Source organism: Nothobranchius furzeri, chromosome 13 (assembly GCF_043380555.1).
Source record: "Nothobranchius furzeri strain GRZ-AD chromosome 13, NfurGRZ-RIMD1, whole genome shotgun sequence".
In the NCBI taxonomy this organism is placed as follows: Eukaryota; Metazoa; Chordata; class Actinopteri; order Cyprinodontiformes; family Nothobranchiidae; genus Nothobranchius; species Nothobranchius furzeri.
The window spans coordinates 29,195,367-29,214,661 of NC_091753.1; the positions used below are offsets into that span (position 1 = coordinate 29,195,367).

The following is a 19,295-nucleotide window of genomic DNA, read 5'->3' on the forward strand; positions in this document are numbered from 1 at the left end:
GTTTCCATGGCAACAGCGGTCTGTAAGCTGGCTGAAGTTGTGGGCTTTCGGCTTTTTACTTGGTCCGTTTGTGGCTGCGTTAGCGCCTCTCTCTATTGATGCTCTGCTTTAATGTACGCTCTTTTCTGTTTTATAAAACAAGCCAAGTCATCAATAAAGAAACCTGAGTCTCGAATCAGTGTTTGGTTTATTCTCGATTGCTGCTGCGAATGCCTTTAGAGGTTAATATTCAGTTGTAGCTGTTCTTCGGTTTCCATAAGAACCCTCCTCAGACAGAAGCTATAACAAATATATAAGTAGGAAGTATAGATTTACACAGTTCCTCAAATTACGTTCAAAAATGAATTTTTAATACCTGGACTGTGGATCTGGCCTGATCTCTAGTCCATCACAGGGACACTATAGGGACAATAGAGCGTCTCCAGGTAACCTGATGTATGGTTTTGGTCTGGGACAAACCAGAGCTCTCAAGGACAGCGTGCTAACTGCATGCAGATGGGATTGGAACCTGCAGCCTTCTTGCTGACAAGCATACATGTTCAATTTATCTAGCAGATCTTTAATCTTAGCTTGGTTCACCAAGTATTTTACAGTGTGACATAAATATGCCAGAAGTCTGCAACCTGAGGCTCTGGAGCCACAAGCAGCCCTTAGGGCCGTCCACGGGGGCTTTTAACTGGTAAAAAATGATGTTTTAAAATATTAAATGTGGGTTCATGCAGCTTATCATAGAATAATTGCATTTGATTTCCACAACAGGACAACCAAAATGAATAAGTACCATTAGTGTTTAGATTTGTTTTTTGTATCATTTTCTTGAACTATCCGTATAATTTTAACCCCCGCTCCCCACAACGATGTTTTATTTTTCTAAAATGACTAAAGAAATCTTTCAGTAGACATTTACAAAAGAGGAAAATAATTATTTGCCTTTAACCTCAGAAAAATATGGAATCCCGAATTTTAATCAAAATTCTGAGAAAAATTTTGATTTTTTTCAAGGCGTGGAACACTGAAAACCCAATTTTTAAAATTGTATTTCTGATTATAATCAGTCACTCTGAACAGAACTTCAGGTTGTGTTATTTGTGGAGATCAAACATCAATGTTGCAGAGCTAAGTTAGTGGTAGAGTCGTGTTGCTGTTAGCCAGTCAGAGGCCATATGTCAGAATATCAGGAAATTGGACTCCAAATCCTGCCGTCTGAAGCTCAGCTGTGATGTGGCTCACTCCTGTTCCTGAAACTGGTGCACCAGTGCTTTTTTTCCTCCAGAGTACAAGGCATTTATTCTTACCAGACCACTGCAAATGTACTGATGATTTAAATTAAACATGCAGCTCCAAGAGTGAAGGGTAGTTTGACCTGCTGTCATCTGTTGAATTTTGGGATCTTTATTTTTTCCAAAACCTAAAAGAAACCGATTCGAGTGCAACAAATGCCCAGAAATATTTATTTAAAAAACGTGTTTATCCCAACCAGAATTTAGATTTATTATTAAAATACTTAACTAGCAGCATCAGCTTCCACACATTTTAATGTCCCAAATCCTCTTCCAAACTACTTATAAAATGCCTTTTTTCAAATCCACTGCAACAAGTACAGCCCTAAACAGGCTTAATTCCCATGCCAACGGTGACATCCCCCCTGAAATGAGCTTATCTTTTATGTAAATATAAAAAATCACTGTTTTTGTCTGATCACTCGTAAAAAGAAAATCAGTGAACAAATGACATTTTATTCCTTTATTTACAAATTTACAAACTAAAATCCCAAAAGTATTCCTTATTTTCAATAAAAGTACGTGTTGGTGTGTGCTAGCACTGCAGCTGACCGTAGCTGGAGATGACCTGCTCAAGAGATGTGAAGCTGTCCAGGAAGTCCTCCTCTGAAATGTTATATTTAATGTACTGATGAATGTAAGCCCTGTAAATAAAATCAAACATCTAACATGAGTAGATGAAAGGATGTGCTAGAATATTCCATAACTAGTCTCTGGGTTTGGTCTCACCTGGAGGCAAACATGTTCCACGCCTTCCTCACCATGTCATCCAAAGGTCTGAGCAGAGCCTGGCTGTTGCTAACCAGAGTGGCAAACTTCTCGTACTTATCGAAGGAAACTGGAGATTTCCACAAGCTGAAGGCTTCTTCTGATCGGAGCCAGGGTGTGTAGATGGCTGGGTCCTCAAAGCCACCTACAGAAAACGATTTTGTATCACCACTCAGGACACTTTACATAAACATCCTCTCCTGAACTACTTTTGCAGTTTTATTGGTTGAATCATTTAGAAAACATCTCCTTTTCTTGACTGTACCCGTCTCTGCGCTGTAGACGTCCTTCCCTCTAAGTATGAGCAGGTTGGCCAGTGAGGTGTTGAAGCCGCCTTGTGTGAGGCTCCTGGTTCGCTCTGAAATTGGAGGCGGACGCACCTGCCAGTCTATACCTGTCGAAACACTTTATAAACCCTAAAATCCCAAGTGAGGCAGCGCTAACGTGGAGAGGTTTTTATAAACTTACCCACTTCCATCCTGGTGTTGGAGATGAGCATCTGTCGTAGGTGTTTGAGCAGCGCCGGCCAGGAGAAGGTGCTGAAGGCGATGGAGGAGCTGGGCATCTGAGGGACAGTGCTCACACTCAGCAGCTTGTATTCAGGGTGGCAAGCCAGAGCGCTCACCAACTCACCTGACGGACATCACAGAACGGCACAGATCAGCTCACAAGCAGGAGAGAAAGAACAGAAAGAAAACTTTCAATGTCAAAATTTGTGCATGAAGAAAGAGCGACATCCTGTGGCCAAATGTGGGTACGGCAGTCAATGTTTCAAAACAAACGATTCTGCTCTGAGCAAATGTTGCCAGTTACGGTTCAGCTCCAGAAGATTCTAGATGACAAGCAAAGACGAGTCACACACAATAATTTAATAATTAGATAAATATATTTAATTGTAATATTGAGTTTTGGGTAGGGCTGCGCAGTGGTTAGAGCTGTTGCCTTGTAGCAAGAAGGTCCTGGGTTCGTTTCCCGCCCTGGGATCTTTCTGCATGGAGTTTGCATGTTCTCCCTGTGCATGCGTGGGTTCTCTCCGGGTACTCCGGCTTCCTCCCACAGTCCAAAAACATGACTGTTAGGTTAACTGGTCTGTCTAAATTGTCCTTAGGTGTGAGTGTGTTGTTGTCCTGTGTGTCTCAGTGTTGCCCTGCGGTGGACTGGCTCTCTGTCCAGGGTGTACCCCGCCTAATTACCCGTTGACCGCTGGAGATAGGCACCAGCCCCCCAAGACCCTACGTGGACTAAGCAGGTTCAGAAAATGGATGGATGGATGGATGGATGATGGATGGATGGAGTTTTGGGTAACTAAGAAATTAGCCTGAGACATTTTTAGAACCAACAATGTTTTTCTAATTCATCATTAGAATTGTTAGTGCAACATTAGCCTTTAGCCTTCTTAACCAGAGTAAAAAAAAAAGATGCTTGCTTAGGATCTCTACAAAACTCTGCTGCCTTTTGCCGGGCGGTGTTGAATGCTAGCACAGACTTGGCAACCCCGCTGGCTCAAATGAGATGGGCTCCGGAATAGGGCTGGACAATATAGAAAAAAAGTATATGAATGAAAAAAATTCATACTGATCAATATGGATAATTATTGAAAAAAATAAATATTTTTAAATGTAGAAAAAAATGTAAGGACTCTAAAATCTTATATATCAAAAACGGGCCATTTACTTATTGTACCTTTGAATAAAATCGTTTCCCATTCTTACAATAAAATGTTATTCAAATTACCAACAACACACATTTACATGAATAACTATTTTATTAGTCCAGATGCAACTGAGCAGACACACATTAATATTAAAATCAATACTTGGTCTAAATTTTATATGCATTTTTATTGAAAATGTGACTAACCTACTAACTGCAGCCTCTGCTCAAATAAATATTTTAGGTCTCACAGGACTGATGAACGGTATTGTTGAAGTCAAATCAGTATCAAGTTCCAAAATGTGTCCAAAACACAAGGATTATTGTATAAATATGTCATCAGAATTAAATTAGCATTACACTATTATTTACATGAGATTCTGTGGATTTTTATGAGTGAATAACACCAGAGATAGTGACATGAAGCACCTCTGGCTCTGGTACATCCTGAGGTCAGATGTGACAAGGATTTCTCAACGTTTCAAAGAAATAACCATTTAACGTGAAGCACAATATAAAAGTTTTGTGAGGATATAAAATCGGGCATCAGACGTGACGATTTCCTGACTCTGTCTGCATCCTCATACACACTCCATGTATTTATCTTTCATTACACTAAGTAGGTTGACTGTGCATTTTCAAACTTTCTCACCAAGAGGATTTCTGCTGTAGACTCCATAAGAATCAGGGGTGAGTGCAGGCTGCAGGACACCACCCAGCTGGTGGGCAATAACCATGTTGATGTCACTAAAAGAGATCTGCTTGATGTTCAGCAGCTGGCTGCAGATCTTGTGCACGGTGTCGTTCTCGTGCACCAGCATGGCATCTGAGAGTTGGTAGAGGTGTGCCAGCGTCAGCACAGAGTTATAGTTCTGCACAATCACCTGAAATGATGGGTCGATTTAAAACATGATGACTGATTGTTTAACTTTAGTAAGTTGGAGAGCATGTGCACTGTACCTCACCGGTCCCATACGGCCAGGTGAGGTGGTTGAGTATGAAGGATGTTGGGTAGATGTCTCTGAGACACTGAGTGACGTAAGTACCGACTCCTGACCCGGTTCCTCCTGCAACGCTCATCACAGGTATGAACCCTGCAAGAGCGTCGCAACGCTCCACCTCCTGCCTCACCAGCTCCTCCACTGCATCTTTGTGGCGAGGACCGAGGACGCAGTACCTGGTTGGATCGAGAACATCATCTTCATTTGAGGGTGAGATTCTCTCTGTAGCTGAAGACATCAAAGTTAAAACCAGCCTTCTTACCCATTAGCCCAGTTGTTTCCAGAACCCTGCTTCTGGCTGAAGTGGGAATCTTCTCCATACCTCCACCTGCCAGACTTCACAGCTTTGTTCATGCTCTGGTTGATGACTTTCGGCTCCATGTCGACCAGCACGGCCCTGGCTACAAGGTCTAAAACACACACACACACACACATAGACAGAGAGACAGACAGAGAGACAGAGAGACAGAGAGAGAGAGAGAGAGAGAGAGAGAGAGAGAGAGAGAGAGAGGTTGTGAGCTCCTACAATAGAACTATCATTTAAATGATGAAACAGCTGCCGCCTCACCTCCCTTTGATGTTGGCCGGAAGAAGCGCGCAGAGCAGCTCGTGCTGTAAGTCTTTCTCTGACTCTGCTCTGCATCGTTACAAATGATGTCAAACAGCTCCTGACCGACCTGGTTACCGCACTGGCCGAGCTGAATGGTCACTACCGACATCTGCAACCAACGTTAAGATCGACCCACTCCAGCGTGCTCGCTTCCTGTGTTTTAGTGTGTGTGTGTCACCCAGTGACTGTAGAAAAGGAAAGACTACATCATAACACCTGGTTTACAGAAGTGATGCACATAGAACTCCATGACTTGCCGGAAGTTACGTTACCTTTATAACTTATCGGAAGTAGTATTGTTTGACCCCGGAAGTCATGTGACCTAAATTTACGTCGCATTTTTCTACAATTCTTCATTGAAAATCACGAAAAACGCATAAACATATTCTAAAAATGAACAGTTCCAAAACTAGTTTTTGCTTTTTTTCAGCATTCAACTGAATCAAATATTTTTTTTTATCAGAGCCGTGTCCAGGACTTTTAAAATGGGGTGGCCCATGTGGGGCGCTTGTTTATTAATGGGTGGCACCAGTGGTTATGCTTATTTATTTATTTACACAAATCGTTTATTTATTTATTTACTTTCTAGTGAATTTTTCAGTTTCACATTGCACAATCACCATTTTTTTCCTCTTCATCTTCTACTTTTGTGGTGGTTAGCAAGTCACTTCTTATTGCATTACTGCCACCAACTGGAGTTGAGTGGGACTCTAAATACTATTTATGTGAATATGAAAAAATATTAAGTAATGTAAATACTACATGCCTGGGCTAGAAAACAAGGTGAAAGGTGCATGCAACCACACACTATTTTGGAGTTTACAACCCAAGCCTTTTGTCGACAATGTAAAGTCAACTTAAACTGGAACTTAGTGGGGTGGCACCTAGGGTGGCCAATCAGATTCTAAGGCTGGCATGTGCTACCCCAGGCCACTCCCTGGACACGCCCCTGTTTTTTAGCTGGTGATTGTTTCTTTACATTCAAATTTACGTAGCAAAAACACTGAAACATTAACATCTCTAGCTGGCCCTAAATACCTCTTGTGGTATAGAGTCATTTGCTAACTATGATGGAATAAAAATGGTCAGTGTTTTAGTCAAGAGTAGATGTGGTTGATTGTTCTTTTAATAAGAACATGACAAATGTATAACAAGGTAAATAATCTTGAATATTATTTAAACTAGCAAATAAATCTAAATTGAGATTATTTTGCTAGTTTTAACAAAGCAGTCTTTGGCTGACTCTTTTTTCCCCCTCAAAGCAAGAAAATTAGGATATTTAGGAATTTTTACTTGATGTTTAAGCAATGTGACAGCATTTTTCTAGAAAATGTGATTATTTTAGACTTTAAAGAAGATAAAATGTCTAAGAATTTAGCTTTTTTTTTTTTTTTTTACTTTCTCTGAAATTGGTTTGTGCAGTGTACATTTGGCATTTCATGTAGGAGAAAATAAAACTAGTTTGTAAGAAAAAAGCCAGAGCTCAGATAAAGTGGAAGTCAGTGGGATCTTGTGTGTACTATAGTTTAGGACACATTTGGTGAAAGAAATGACAAAAAATGTCTACATTATGATGTTTAAACTTCACTCACTGGCCACTTTATTGGGTACACGTGTCCAACTGCTCGTTAACACAAATGATTAATCAGCCGATCACATGGAGGCATGTTGACATGATCAAGGCAATCCGCGGCAGATCAAATCGAGCTTCAGAATGTGGAAGAAATGTGATTTCACACTGTTAGACTTTACCTATCCACTTTACAGTAATAAACTGGCAACACTGTTGCCAGCATGATACCGTGATGCATGGGTAACGGTAACTTACCACTTAGTGTTGATCCCAGAATTATACCGTATATTTTATTGCTGTAAAAAACCCTCTGACTGCACGGCAGTGAGATACTGGCAACGCTGTTGCCAGTATCTCACCGGCAACAGCGTTGCCAGTAAAATACCTTAATATATTTCACAAGAAAATTACATCAATAACGCAACATTTTACCGTGATTAATAAATATGTGTTGTGATGTATGTTTATGGTATGTTACCGTAAGCTCATTTTAAGGTATGCTGCAATACCTTTTCCAGTGATTTACCCTAAACATACACTTTTGCTACTGAAAATAGTCAACGCTGTCAGAGGGTACTGTGTTCTTGTGGGCAGTAATTTACCTTTTTCATGTCATATTTTACTAAGATATGAGTAAACGGTAACATACTGTAATAAAATAAAGGCTCCCAAAATAAAAGGTTTATACTTGTGCGCACGCACACACACCTGCACACTTGTTTGTGTGATTGTTGGATATATTTAAAATCAAGATGTAAACAAAATGCACTGGATTATCTTTTTTTATTACTTGATTTCTTCCATTAAAACAGAAAAACATACCAATAAATTGCCTGTGATTCAGTTTCCCCAGGGAGAGATAATACAAAATTATGTTTTTTTGGAAATATTTGGAAGCCAAAGGTAAGAAAAACAATAAGCATCATACAAAAAACAAATATATTTAACAGCCAGTTTCTTGGAACATGGGGAGAGAGGTTGGCCATTCTTCTTAGCTTGTCGAGACAACTTGGGCCATGAGTGATCTGTGGAGACAGGTATGTTCCAAAAAGTAACAAGCTACACTTTAACACCTTGCCTGCTTTGCATAATTTATGCACTGTATTACAATCAAGTTTAGAAAAATTAAAACTGTGCTACCTAGTTTGAGGTTTTCCACTCAAATTCTGTCAGCCTTTGGAGAAAAGTTGTGACACGAGGATTAATGTGGACAACCTTCCGCTTCACTCTTGTCCCAGTCTTCCTGCTTGTGCCAAATTTGGATGTACATTTTGTCCCTTCTTCGGGGTTAATTCTAACAAAAAATCTTAAGGATATAAATCAGTATAATTCAAGAACCCTGGGTTTGTAGGAAAATGACGACTAACTTGGGGATAGTTCATTCATCATAGCACTGATCATATAAATGTTATGACATACCTTTGAATTAACTCCAATGTTGCACATGCTGCCTCCTGGTATTCCAGATTCAGGACATAAAATGACCCAAAGAATACTGCCAGTGCATCAGCAAAGCAGTTTGCTGAATGCAGTTCAAAGATGATGTGCCTTTCTGCACTCACCATCCAGCAGGTGGCAGTCAACAAACTCCTACCTAAATAAATAAGAGAAACACTATGCAACATGCCATGGTAGCCAGTAGACGGACACTAGCTGGCATCTTCCAACCAGCTCAAAGTTTTCTAGCAGATGGCCATCTCTCTTTCCAGACACTGTCTGGGGCAGAGGTTTCAAATCGAAATGTGGAGACGTGAAAAGGGGCGAGGCTATATATAAAGATTTGGCTGCTGCTAGGTTACCGTTTTGCCCTCCTTTTCCAGAGAAAGCCCTCTTAAATTGAGAGCAAAATGTAATCAAGGAACAAAAAGATAACAGCTCACCAAGCATTATTAGTCTTGGTGTGACAGGCAGATTTCCCTCTGCTTCCAGGGACATCCAGGTAGAGATTTCCTGAAAGAAAACAAACCAAAACATTCTATGTGAAAATTAAAAAGATAAATAAAAAAACAGCATTTGTTCTAGAATTGTCGGAGAAAAAAATACGTACATCTGCCAAAAGGAAAAGGGAGTCTTCATTTTCATTGTAGTACTTCATCATGAGAAGTATGGCTGCTGTGCCGACCTTGTTGTTGGTTAAAACTCCATCTTCTATCTCCTGAATGAAATTTCTAATACCAAGGTTCCATTTGAGCTTCTGGCTGGAAAAATAGTTGAGTATTTTCCTGCCTTTGGTAATGAGGGCCTGACTCAAACGTTCACAGATTTCGATTCCTGTAAGTCTTTCAAAGTGGCTAGACAAACATTTCCGTGTAAACAAGAAAGGCCATTGCTCTTGAATTTCAGCTATTGAAACTGAGGGACAGCTGTTGATGAGCTGCCGCTGAGAAATGTATGTGAGGAGCATAAGATCCTCTACCTCAGGTCTTTCCACAGCTTCTGGGCCTTGAGAACTGAAAATTGCTAACAATCTATTCTTTTTTTCTTCCAAAGAAGTTTGAGTTTCCCCCTCAGGAAGCTGAACTGGATGCCAATTGATACAACCATAGCTATCAACAAGGCGCCGAACCACTTTTGAAGTATCATCTCTCTCTGGACTGCAGTCTTCCTCATTCCTGGTTCTCTTTGGTCGACGTAATCTGTGTGTTACATTATCCCGGTTAACATGCTCAACTCTACATTTGATGCTTCTCAGTAATGAATAATGGCCAGAACCTAGTCTTTCTCCTTTGTCAGTAAAATCTGCAAATGTTTGTGGATGTGTATTTACAATGATCTTAGCAATCTCTTCACAAGCTGAGCGTTTAGGAATTTTGCAGTGAACTTGCATGGCCTCCACAACAATTCTGACCATACTCCTCCTGTCTTCTGGATGAGCTCTCACCCCACTGGTGATCGCCTGTGACAGTCTAAGTGGAAATCTTTGCCAAGGAATCTGAAAGTCTGAAACCCATGAGCTGGAATGATAGCAAGAGGTGGATGTTGAGGAAGGTGGATGAATAGTTTCCGTTGATGTTTCCTCTGATACAGCAGGGTAAAGGTCCAGAGTAATGGTGTCATTTAGGTCCTCTGCTTCACTGTGTTCTTTAAAAAGAAAAATAATTATAAAACCAATAGACTATTCATCTAACATGTTCTCAATAAGAAATATCTTCACTGTTTGGATGTAGAGCAATAAAAAGAGAAGTAATGGAGACTGTGAGGAGGAAAATATAAAGAAGCAATCTCATCACTGCAAACGAAGACTGAACTCATTATCTATCTTGCCTGAATTTCCAAACTTTATTTCAAGACTACTTATGGAAGGTGAATAGTGTAAAATTTAGTGTACACCTTTAATGTTTTCCATGTTGATTTCAAAAAGTCTCTTCAATAAAATGCTTTGTAGTTAAACATCCAGAATTGTATAGTGAGAAGAAATTGGCAACTGATGGTCATAATGTAAAAAAGAAACAAATCAGTGACCTGTGTGACCCACAGCTGATAAATAGTCAGATGGATACAAAATGTGTACAAACCTTTCTTAAATGCAAGTAGTAGTTTACGTATTTGAATTGGTGTAAGAAAATGTTTGAGATCATCTGCCTCTACTAACAGAAGGTCACTTTTTTGTTGGACACTGATTACATCTTTCAGGTGGTCTGCAAAGGACAGTACTTTCTGTCTCTCCAATTCCGGCAGGATGCATGTGATTTCATCCTCAATTTCCATCACTGAAATATAAGGGGAAAAAATCATGAAGAAACTGAATGGTGCAGGGAGACAACAAAAAGATCTGCCACGTTATAAAGGGGTATTGGGTAATAATCCATCAGACTGTCAGCATTTACACACAAACTTCTGTCTGTAGGGCAGTGTAGGCAATAAAGTCCAAGGTCAATAAGGCGTACTGACTGATGCAATTCTAGCACAAAGTACAATTTAGAATCATTAACAAGTATCACAACTATTTTCCCAAACTCAGTGCTCTCATTAGTGTGATCTACTACAACAACATGACCTTTGACATATTTGGTACCTTTGTAAACAACTGATGACACATCAAGCATGTTATGATTAGAGACATCTGCTTTTGTCACAGCATCCTGAGTGGCAGAGTTGTAAAGATGATGTCTATAATCATTCGCTTCTCCAATGATTTGAATTGTAGGTGGAAACATTTGCCCTGCCAAGAGGTAGGACTGCAGTAGCTGATGCCGTTCAGCCAGAGTCTTGCATAAATTGACACAGTTATGCACTTTTCTTGAACATTGTTTGAAATAAGAGTGCTTGCTCTCAAACCTAAGAGTCCATAAATGAATAAGTGGCCCAAAGTGAAGTATAAGCTCTGGATAATGTGACAAATAGTGGTGCTTTGGTTTCAAAGCCTTGTCAGGAAACATACTGTGCCTCAGATATATATACTCCTCTATCATTATCTTTAGGTAGGCAATGTCATTGTGACTGATTTGGGGGGCACATACAAGTTCAACAATGTCTCTGAGCTTAAGACATAACTGCCAAACCTCATTATCCACAGGATCTTTTATCTTTTCACCAATGTACAGAGGTAAAAGTCGCAGAAGGCACCGGTTTTGTGCTGCTGAACCTGCCAACCTCTGTCCTGTTTTCACCTCACATGGCTTACTTAAAGCATCACTTCCTATGTGTTTGAACTTTGCAATAGCTCTGTTTAACTCATTATATGTGAAATGCTTCTCAACTCGAACAAGGGTATCAATATATAGTGACAAGTCACCTGAAACTACTCCTTCAAATAGGTCATGGCCCAAACATGGAGGTAGCCCAGAGCACACATGGAAGTATTTCAGTGAATTGAATACAGAGTTAAATTTTATGCCATTCACTACAGACTGGTCAGTTGTGGAGAGGATATCTATACTATCTTTATAGTTGTCAGCAGTTCTTTTTGGGCCAAGTGCTAGTGGGTTTTTAATGAAGCCTTCCCTGTCAACTAAGCAGTATCTGCAAAAATGTTTGCTGCAACTGAAATTCTCAGTAAAACCACCAATGCAGTGTGAGCCCAGATTGTCCCCTAAGAAGGCTATCAAAACTGCTTTGATCATGTTTCCGTCTGCTGCCAGAAACCCCTTCTCTTCCAAATCTTTAAGGTCCGCAATAAGACTGGCAAAAACTTTGTTGTGGCCAAAAGTCTTGAAATCAGCTTCTCTGCAAAGCAAAACAAGTTGCATCGCATCAACAGAAGACCGGTTGTGCGGTAAAATCTCACCTAGTGTCATGTACACTGCAAGGATTTTGTGTTTTGTTTTGCCTGGACCTAATGGATTGACCACTTCGAATGCATCTTGGTAGAGCATAAGGGACAGAGATGATGGATACTGCTGCAAAAGTAAATTATCTTTGACATTTTGACCATCTGAGACATCCTCTAACAGCATGTCTTTTGATTGATGGAGTTTTGACTGTTTGTACTGCTCCTGCACTGTGGGTTGTCCTAGGAGAGACTTTAGGGTTTTTTTAATTGGCACATAATAAAGAAAACACTTTTTCCCTGTACGGTCACATCCTAAATAAATTTGAGTGGGCTCTATATAGCTGAAGTTTTCTTTGAAAAATGTCTTTCTTGTTTTATCTGACCTCAACACACCTTTATTGTACTGTGTTAGGAAGTCATTTTGCGAAAGTTCCTGAATAATATTGTTTATAGATGCTTCAGGTATGTCAAATGCAGAAAGTTTATCAAACAGTTTTCCAAGAACATTGTGCACTCCAGAGCTGTGAAGATCTTGGAATTCCTCTATGATGCACTGTATAGTGCTGGCTGGCAAAAGCATTTTAGCTTGCATTTTTAAATAAAACATTGCCAATTGATTTAGAAATGGCTCTTCATTATTTGTAGCATTCTGTAAATGTCTGTCTTCTAAGGTGTCCTGTTCTGTCCTTGTGTCTTGTCCTTGTACCATGTTAATGTCACCAATTTCTTGTTGACTTGTCTGTTGAACAGTCTTTGACTGCATGTGTTTCCGAGAAATATGACTAGAGAATGATGTTCGAACACTGAAATATTTAGAGCAACCTTCAAATGGGCATAATACTTTTTTTCCATCTTTAATATGGAACCTCAGATGGACACAAAGAGTTTTAATATTTTGTCCAACATACCCACATCCAGGAACTTGACAGCTAAGATTTCCAGTGAACTTCCAGATCTCCTCCTCAGTGTCCTCCCCTCTTCTATGATTTCTGTGCATATGGGAACGAAAGGCAGTGAAAGTTTTAAAAGTGGCTTTACAATTCTCAATTCCACAAGAAAACATATAGTTTGCATTGTGTTTATGGCTTCTAACATGTGAACTGAACAATATAAATTTGTGTGCACGGAATCCACAATATTTACAGAGAAACATGTTAAGTACCCTATATCTTCAATAGTTTCTTTTCCAGGGATATTTCGGCTCAAATATGCCTAAAATGTAACATCCCCTCAAAAATGGCCACAAAAAGGAAAATTATTTGACCTCAATATCAGAGTTAAACCTCTCTAACTTGTTCTGCATATCACAGCATGCACTGCCAGCAGCCTTCACCTGCAAACACTTACTGCCAAATTAGCCTCTTTTTTTTGCTCCTAACTTTATTGAAAACAAATGTCATACACAAGAGAAGTCAAGGAAACAAACTGACTTTGATAGCAGTCTCCATTACAGAAAATGTGAAGCAAATCCTTTTACCTTTGAAAAGAAAAAAAGAAAAAGAAAAAATGATCAAGAGCAAAACAATAAGTAGCAGAAACATTTTGGCACAAGCAGTTTTCTTGTTCATATCTGAGATGTGCTTGAGTGACTAAAATATAGGGAAAAGTTATTCAAGAAAATGGTAAACAGAGAACTGTTTTTCCAATTACATGAATGAATAAATTATTTACATAGAATATTTACAAAAAGAAAACATCAGCCATTTTAGAATCTGGATTGTCCATGAGGTAAAGAACATTATTAAATGTTGTATATTTTAAGTTAAATCTAGCTTTGGCTATCAGTCCAAAATACAATCACATGCTGACAATTGAAAAATAGATTATGCATTGTTTGTAGATCCTAACAAATTTGGTTTTAAGCATCACATTACTTTGCATGGGTAGCAGCTGAAAATTAATCACCTTGTTTGTCAGTTTTTAAAACATTCGGGTAACTTCAATAAGGTGTTTACACATTTATGGACAGGGACCATTTTGCAGAATTTGCATGAAGATCACAGCTATAGCTAGTTTAAAAGCCAAAACATGCAGTAAAATACTTACCAGACTGACCAACTCCCCTGTAATGGGTCGCATTCGAGATACGCGTTTGTAAAAAGTTTTTATTTCTTCTTTTCCTAAAAGTGCAAGACAACAATCATATATGGTCTTTCCAATGTTGTTGTTTCGAAAGCAAATATCCAGGTTGTATCAGGTGAAAGTGATGAATTCTTTTTCACTTATCTAATTCTGGGAAACCCAACAACATAAAACATACCTAGGGGTGGGAAATACCATTGATGAGTTCTTCCTTGGCCCATTTCCTTAAGATTCCATCTGTAATTGTCTGAATTTTTTGTTACATCTATAGTGAACACAATAGATAGACAACAGCATAATTTTGGTGGCTGTAATTATCCTATAATCTTGCTGTGAAAACATGCAAAAAAAAAACAACTGATGGAATTTTGAAATGATCAATATTTTATGGAATATTTTACATAAAATTTCTTACAATTATAAAGTCGTAAACTGGTATCATGTCAGTTTTTTGATAAAATTCTGTAAACATTTATCAGTTTAAATCGCCCACCAGGCAGATGTCAATTACTGTCATTTAGGCAGTAGGACTAATAGATTAGCTTAAATACGATTTTATTAATCTGAGATGATTTATTTATTTACATTGTAGGCTTGGTTAAAGCATCCAATCTTTTTTTTACGGGATTATAATTAAAATATTTGTAAACAGATTTTAGTGAGTGTTTACATACTGTATGCTTTTATAATAGCTCAATTAAAACATTTATTCTTGGAGCATTTTCTCTTTACTATGGGGCATAGTGTTTTTTCATTGGTGATCTCACAAAGAATTGTTTTGGTAATGCACTCTGAATGAAGATTTGAGCAAGGTATTTTAAAATGTCCACTGAAAAACCACAGACAGAAAAATGTCAGAGGTATACCAAATTTTTCCTTTAAAACAGTGACGTACCATGAAAAATATGTGATGTTGTTGAATTTACTCACCATTACATGCCAAATACAGTACTACACTGCTAAGATTTTAGCTGTATTTTACTGTTGATTTTACAGTAATATACTATAGGAATGACAGCAAAGTCTAACAGTGCATGGAAATTACAGTACTACACTGCAAACACTTTTAGAGGTATTTTACTGTTGATTTTACAGTAATATACTAGCAAATGCCAGCAAAGTCTAACAGTGCAGTTACTTTGGTTGTTGGTACCAGATGGGGTCTGAGTACTTCAGAAACTGCTGATCTTCTGGGGTTGTTGTGCACAACCATTTGTAGGGTTTACAGAGATTGGGCCGAAAAATGGAAAACACCCAGTGAGCGGCAGTTCTGTGGGTGAAAAGGTCTTGTTGATGCCAGAGGTCAGAGGAGGATGGCCAGACTGGTTCGAGCTGATAGAAAGACAACAATAACTCAAATAACCACTCGTTACAACCAAGATGTGCAGAAGAGCGTCTCTGAACACACAACACATCTAACCTTGAGGCAGATGAGCTACAGCAGCAGAAGACCACACTGGGTGCCACTCCTGCCAGCTAAGAACAGGAACCTGAGGCTACAATTCACACAGGCTCACCAAAATTAGACAATAAAAGATTGGAAAAATGTTGCCTGGTCTGATGAGTCTCGGTTTCTGCTGTGACATTCAGATGGTAGGGTCAGAATTTGGCGTCAACAACACGAAAGCATGGATCCATCCTGCCTTGTATCAATGGTTTAGGCTGGTGGTGGCGTAATGGTGTGGGAGACATTTTCTTGGCACACCGTGGCCCCGTCAGTACTAATTGATCATTGTTGCAACACCACAGTCTACCTGAGTATTGTGGCTGACCATGTCCATCCCTTTATGACCACAGCGCCTCGTGATTTTTATCTTGAGAGGCGCTATAGAAATGATATTTTCTTCTTCTTCTTCTACAGTGTACCCATCTTCTGATGGCTACTTCCAGCAGGATAATGCACCATGTCATAAAGCTGGAATCATCTCAGACTGGTTTCTTGAACATGGCAATGAGTTCACTGTACTCCAATGGCCTCCACAGTCACCAGATCTGAATCCAATAGAGCACCTTTGGGACGTGGTGGAACGGGAGATTTGCATCTTGGATGTGCAGCTGACAAATCTGCAGCAACTGTGTGATGCTATCATGTAAATATGGACCAAAGTCTCTGAGGAAAGTTTCCAGCACCTTGTTGAATCTATGCTACGAAGGATTACGGCAGCTCTGAAGGCAAAAGGTGGTCCAACTCTGTACTATTAAGGTGTACCCAATAAAGTGACCAGTAAGTGTATATTAGAAGTCTGACTGTTCAAATATTATTGCATGACATCACAATGAGGTGAACATAAAATTAATTCAGACAACTTGTCTTTGGTTAGGTTTAGAATATTTGTGAAATATTAAATGACCCTAAATGAAAGTGCTACTTTAAGTGATCAATGTTTTACACAAGAACTGAGTCTCTGTCATTAGCTTCACTCCGTTAACATAATTTAACTGAAACAGGATGAAAGTGTATATTAGTTATCACTTGTTTGTGTTGGATTAGAAGAGAGAGTTTTAAAATAGCACACTGAACACTAAATAGGATTGTTTTATTTTACTGAGAGACGTTTCTAACATTTCTAATGTAGGCTGACTAATTAAAGTAGCTTTTTACAGACTTCTAACTGGAAAATACATTTTTCATGACATTTTCATCGGTTTTCATTTAGGGCTGACCTAAAAAGAATGTGCATAATAAAACATTTTTTGTGCAGATGTGTGTTGTTGGACTAAGGCAGGGATTCCCAAAGTGTGGTGCGCGCACCCCCGGGGGTGCGGGAGCTGCCGCTAGGGGGTGCGCGAGGTGAAAAGTGTAATGGCTGCGGAGCTCAGAGAAGTCTGTCATATGTCACCATTAGCGTAGCCAGAAACTCATTTGTGGGTGGGCCTAAGAAAAAGTAAGTGGGCGCAATAAATTTAATTGAAAACAAGTATATTTTTGCGCGTGTGCGTGTGTTCTCCGCATGTGCCCTAGCTTCATAATAACAATGCGCCGAGCTTCAGCACTCTGGCCTGCGCACGCCGATATGTTCCATGTTTGATCATTTTTAAAGGTGTTGGAGGAATCTGAAGGTGGTGAGTCATTCTGGCAGATTGTAATTAACACCCTGTCTCATGCAGGTGTTCTGACGTTGTAAACCTCACACACAGAACATTGTGGATGTAACAAAATAAATCAAGAAATGATTCCCATTCAGACGTGGTGACTTGTGCGGCTCATGGAGCTGTGCCGCGCGCACGCACGCACACACACACACACACACACACACACACACACACACACACACACACACACACACACACACACACACACAGATTCAATAAGCGCGCACGCTGCACAAACTCCGGCGCGCCGTCAGACTGAAGACAGAAATGAGTGCTGCCTCCTCTGTGATAAAAACTTTTAAGAGGTTTTATAACAACATTTTTCATTCCAGGTGAAATTAAGATATTAGCTTCTATTTTGGGATGACGTATTAAAGTCGGGTCTGCTCCAGCCAGTGACTCCTCATGAACCTGACTACAACTCATGTTACTGCAGCATTTGTTGTTCCAGTCCGCATGGCAGCGGATTGCAGATTCAGCCACACCATAAAACAGCAATAAGTCGGTCTGAGGCAAAAGTGAACCTCATGGCTTTTCCATATTTTCCCCTATAGACATTTGATTACGCACAAGTAGGTGATCAGTTCAGGTTTACGCAGAGCAGAAGGAAGGAGAGCGCTCTGGCCGCACAGGTTAAACATTCCTACTTTAAGAAAACCGTTAAATTGCACTGTTTATGTGCTACCTGGGCACTCTAAATATTTATTTAAAATTAAATCAAAGGAAATTGTAATGGTATCGAATGTTTATTAATTACTATTTAAAAAATGAAAGTGATGGGGAAAAAGGTCGATCATATTTTTTTAACCCTGTCTGTTTAGCTTGACGTCTGATATATATATATATATATAAATAAAATATAGCCATGCCCTGATGTGGGGGCTGGGGGGTGCGTCGACATGGTCGGGACATAGAAGGGGGTGCGCGGCTAAATAAGTTTGGGAACCACTGGACTAAGGGATTGAAATGTCTTGAAGTCAGCTGATTTTCCTCTGCTGCACCATAAGCTGCATCAGACACGACAGATATGTGATGTCATGGCCATAAAAATATATTTTTGCCAACTGCAACAATGGGTCTGTTTGTTAGGAATCAGAAAAAGAACGTTTCTTCTAGTAGACACAGATATTAGTAAGAATAATTTGTATAATTCTCCAACAGTTTTGGCTTCTCGGCTGAAGCCTTCTTCATAGGCTGTCATCAGGTGGACTGCTGACGTGGCCTATATCCGGTATTTGCTAACTATGATGGAATAAAAATGGCCAGTGTTTTAGTCAAGAGTAGATGTGGTTGATTGTTCTTTTAATGCACTGGGGCTGAATGGGGACCCATCCAAGATGGTGGCCCGCTGCTACGCCATCTCCAATAGGCAGCACCTTGCCATGGCGTGTCTACGTATATGATGTTTGAGATAAGAATAGGTGGATAACTAGCAATTGCAGGCCTCTGACCCAGCTACCAAGGGGAATTCTAAATAAACTTAGGTGTTGGGAAAATGATACCATTATCATGCAGAAAGGTCCAGTTTTATTCATCTTGGAGGTAATTCATGTGACAGGGTGAGCGTCCTGTCACTGTATCCCGACTGATCATATGCCCTAGCTACTTTGCCAGAGGGATTTCCCATTGGCTGACTGGTTAGCGCATGCGACTGTCACCCGGGAGTCTGGGGATCGGATCCCGTCCGGGCCCTCGTTTCTCCATCTTGCCACATTAAGGTGATTCAAAAGCTCCAGTGTGCTTCAATGTGTAGAATCATTTGGAGAGCAATACATTAATTTTAGGGCAGATTCAATCTTTCTGAAACTGGTAGACCCAAGTGTAGTTCCAGTTTGTCGGCTCTGGAGGGCATCAATTCCCCTCCTTGTTTATAGTCAATAAAAAAATTGAAAATTGGCATAAGTGTGGGACACAAACAACCCATTTTTAAAGGGATACTTTGCAACATTTTAATATTTTTATATCATTTTCTTGAGCCAGTATGTACTAAAATGACACTTTACATGGTTAATGAAAGGTCACC

General features: G+C 39.7%; 1 protein-coding gene across 3 annotated transcripts; it reads right to left on the bottom strand.

Annotated features, from left to right (window-relative positions):
• Positions 1 to 1,728: 1,728 nt before the first annotated feature.
• tubd1 (tubulin, delta 1) lies at positions 1,729 to 5,576 on the bottom strand. 3 transcript variants are annotated; one of them, XM_054742796.2, is made up of 8 exons: positions 5,271 to 5,576; positions 4,965 to 5,112; positions 4,662 to 4,878; positions 4,354 to 4,585; positions 2,517 to 2,681; positions 2,314 to 2,406; positions 2,010 to 2,193; positions 1,729 to 1,924 (listed from the first exon to the last, which is right to left on the bottom strand). In XM_054742796.2, exons 1-8 carry the CDS (start codon positions 5,419 to 5,421, stop codon positions 1,816 to 1,818), a joined length of 1,299 nt encoding a protein of 432 aa, XP_054598771.2. In that variant the 5' UTR covers positions 5,422 to 5,576; the 3' UTR covers positions 1,729 to 1,815. The 3 variants fall into 3 exon arrangements, with proteins under 3 accessions (XP_054598771.2, XP_015807320.3, XP_054598772.2); XM_015951834.3 differs by having other exon boundaries at positions 2,314 to 2,442; XM_054742797.2 differs by lacking the exon at positions 5,271 to 5,576 and having other exon boundaries at positions 2,314 to 2,442; positions 4,667 to 4,878; positions 4,965 to 4,995.
• Positions 5,577 to 19,295: the final 13,719 nt, after the last annotated feature.

Coding starts and splice junctions, on each gene's coding strand:
- tubd1 (XM_015951834.3), bottom strand. CDS start 5,421: ATGTCGGTAGTGACCATTCAGCTCGGCCAGTGCGGTAACCAGGTCGGT. Junction 2,194..2,313: donor CGTCTACAGCGCAGAGACGG/GTACAGTCAAGA, acceptor CGTTTTCTGTAG/GTGGCTTTGAGGACCCAGCC. Junction 1,925..2,009: donor TGGAACATGTTTGCCTCCAG/GTGAGACCAAAC, acceptor TTTTATTTACAG/GGCTTACATTCATCAGTACA.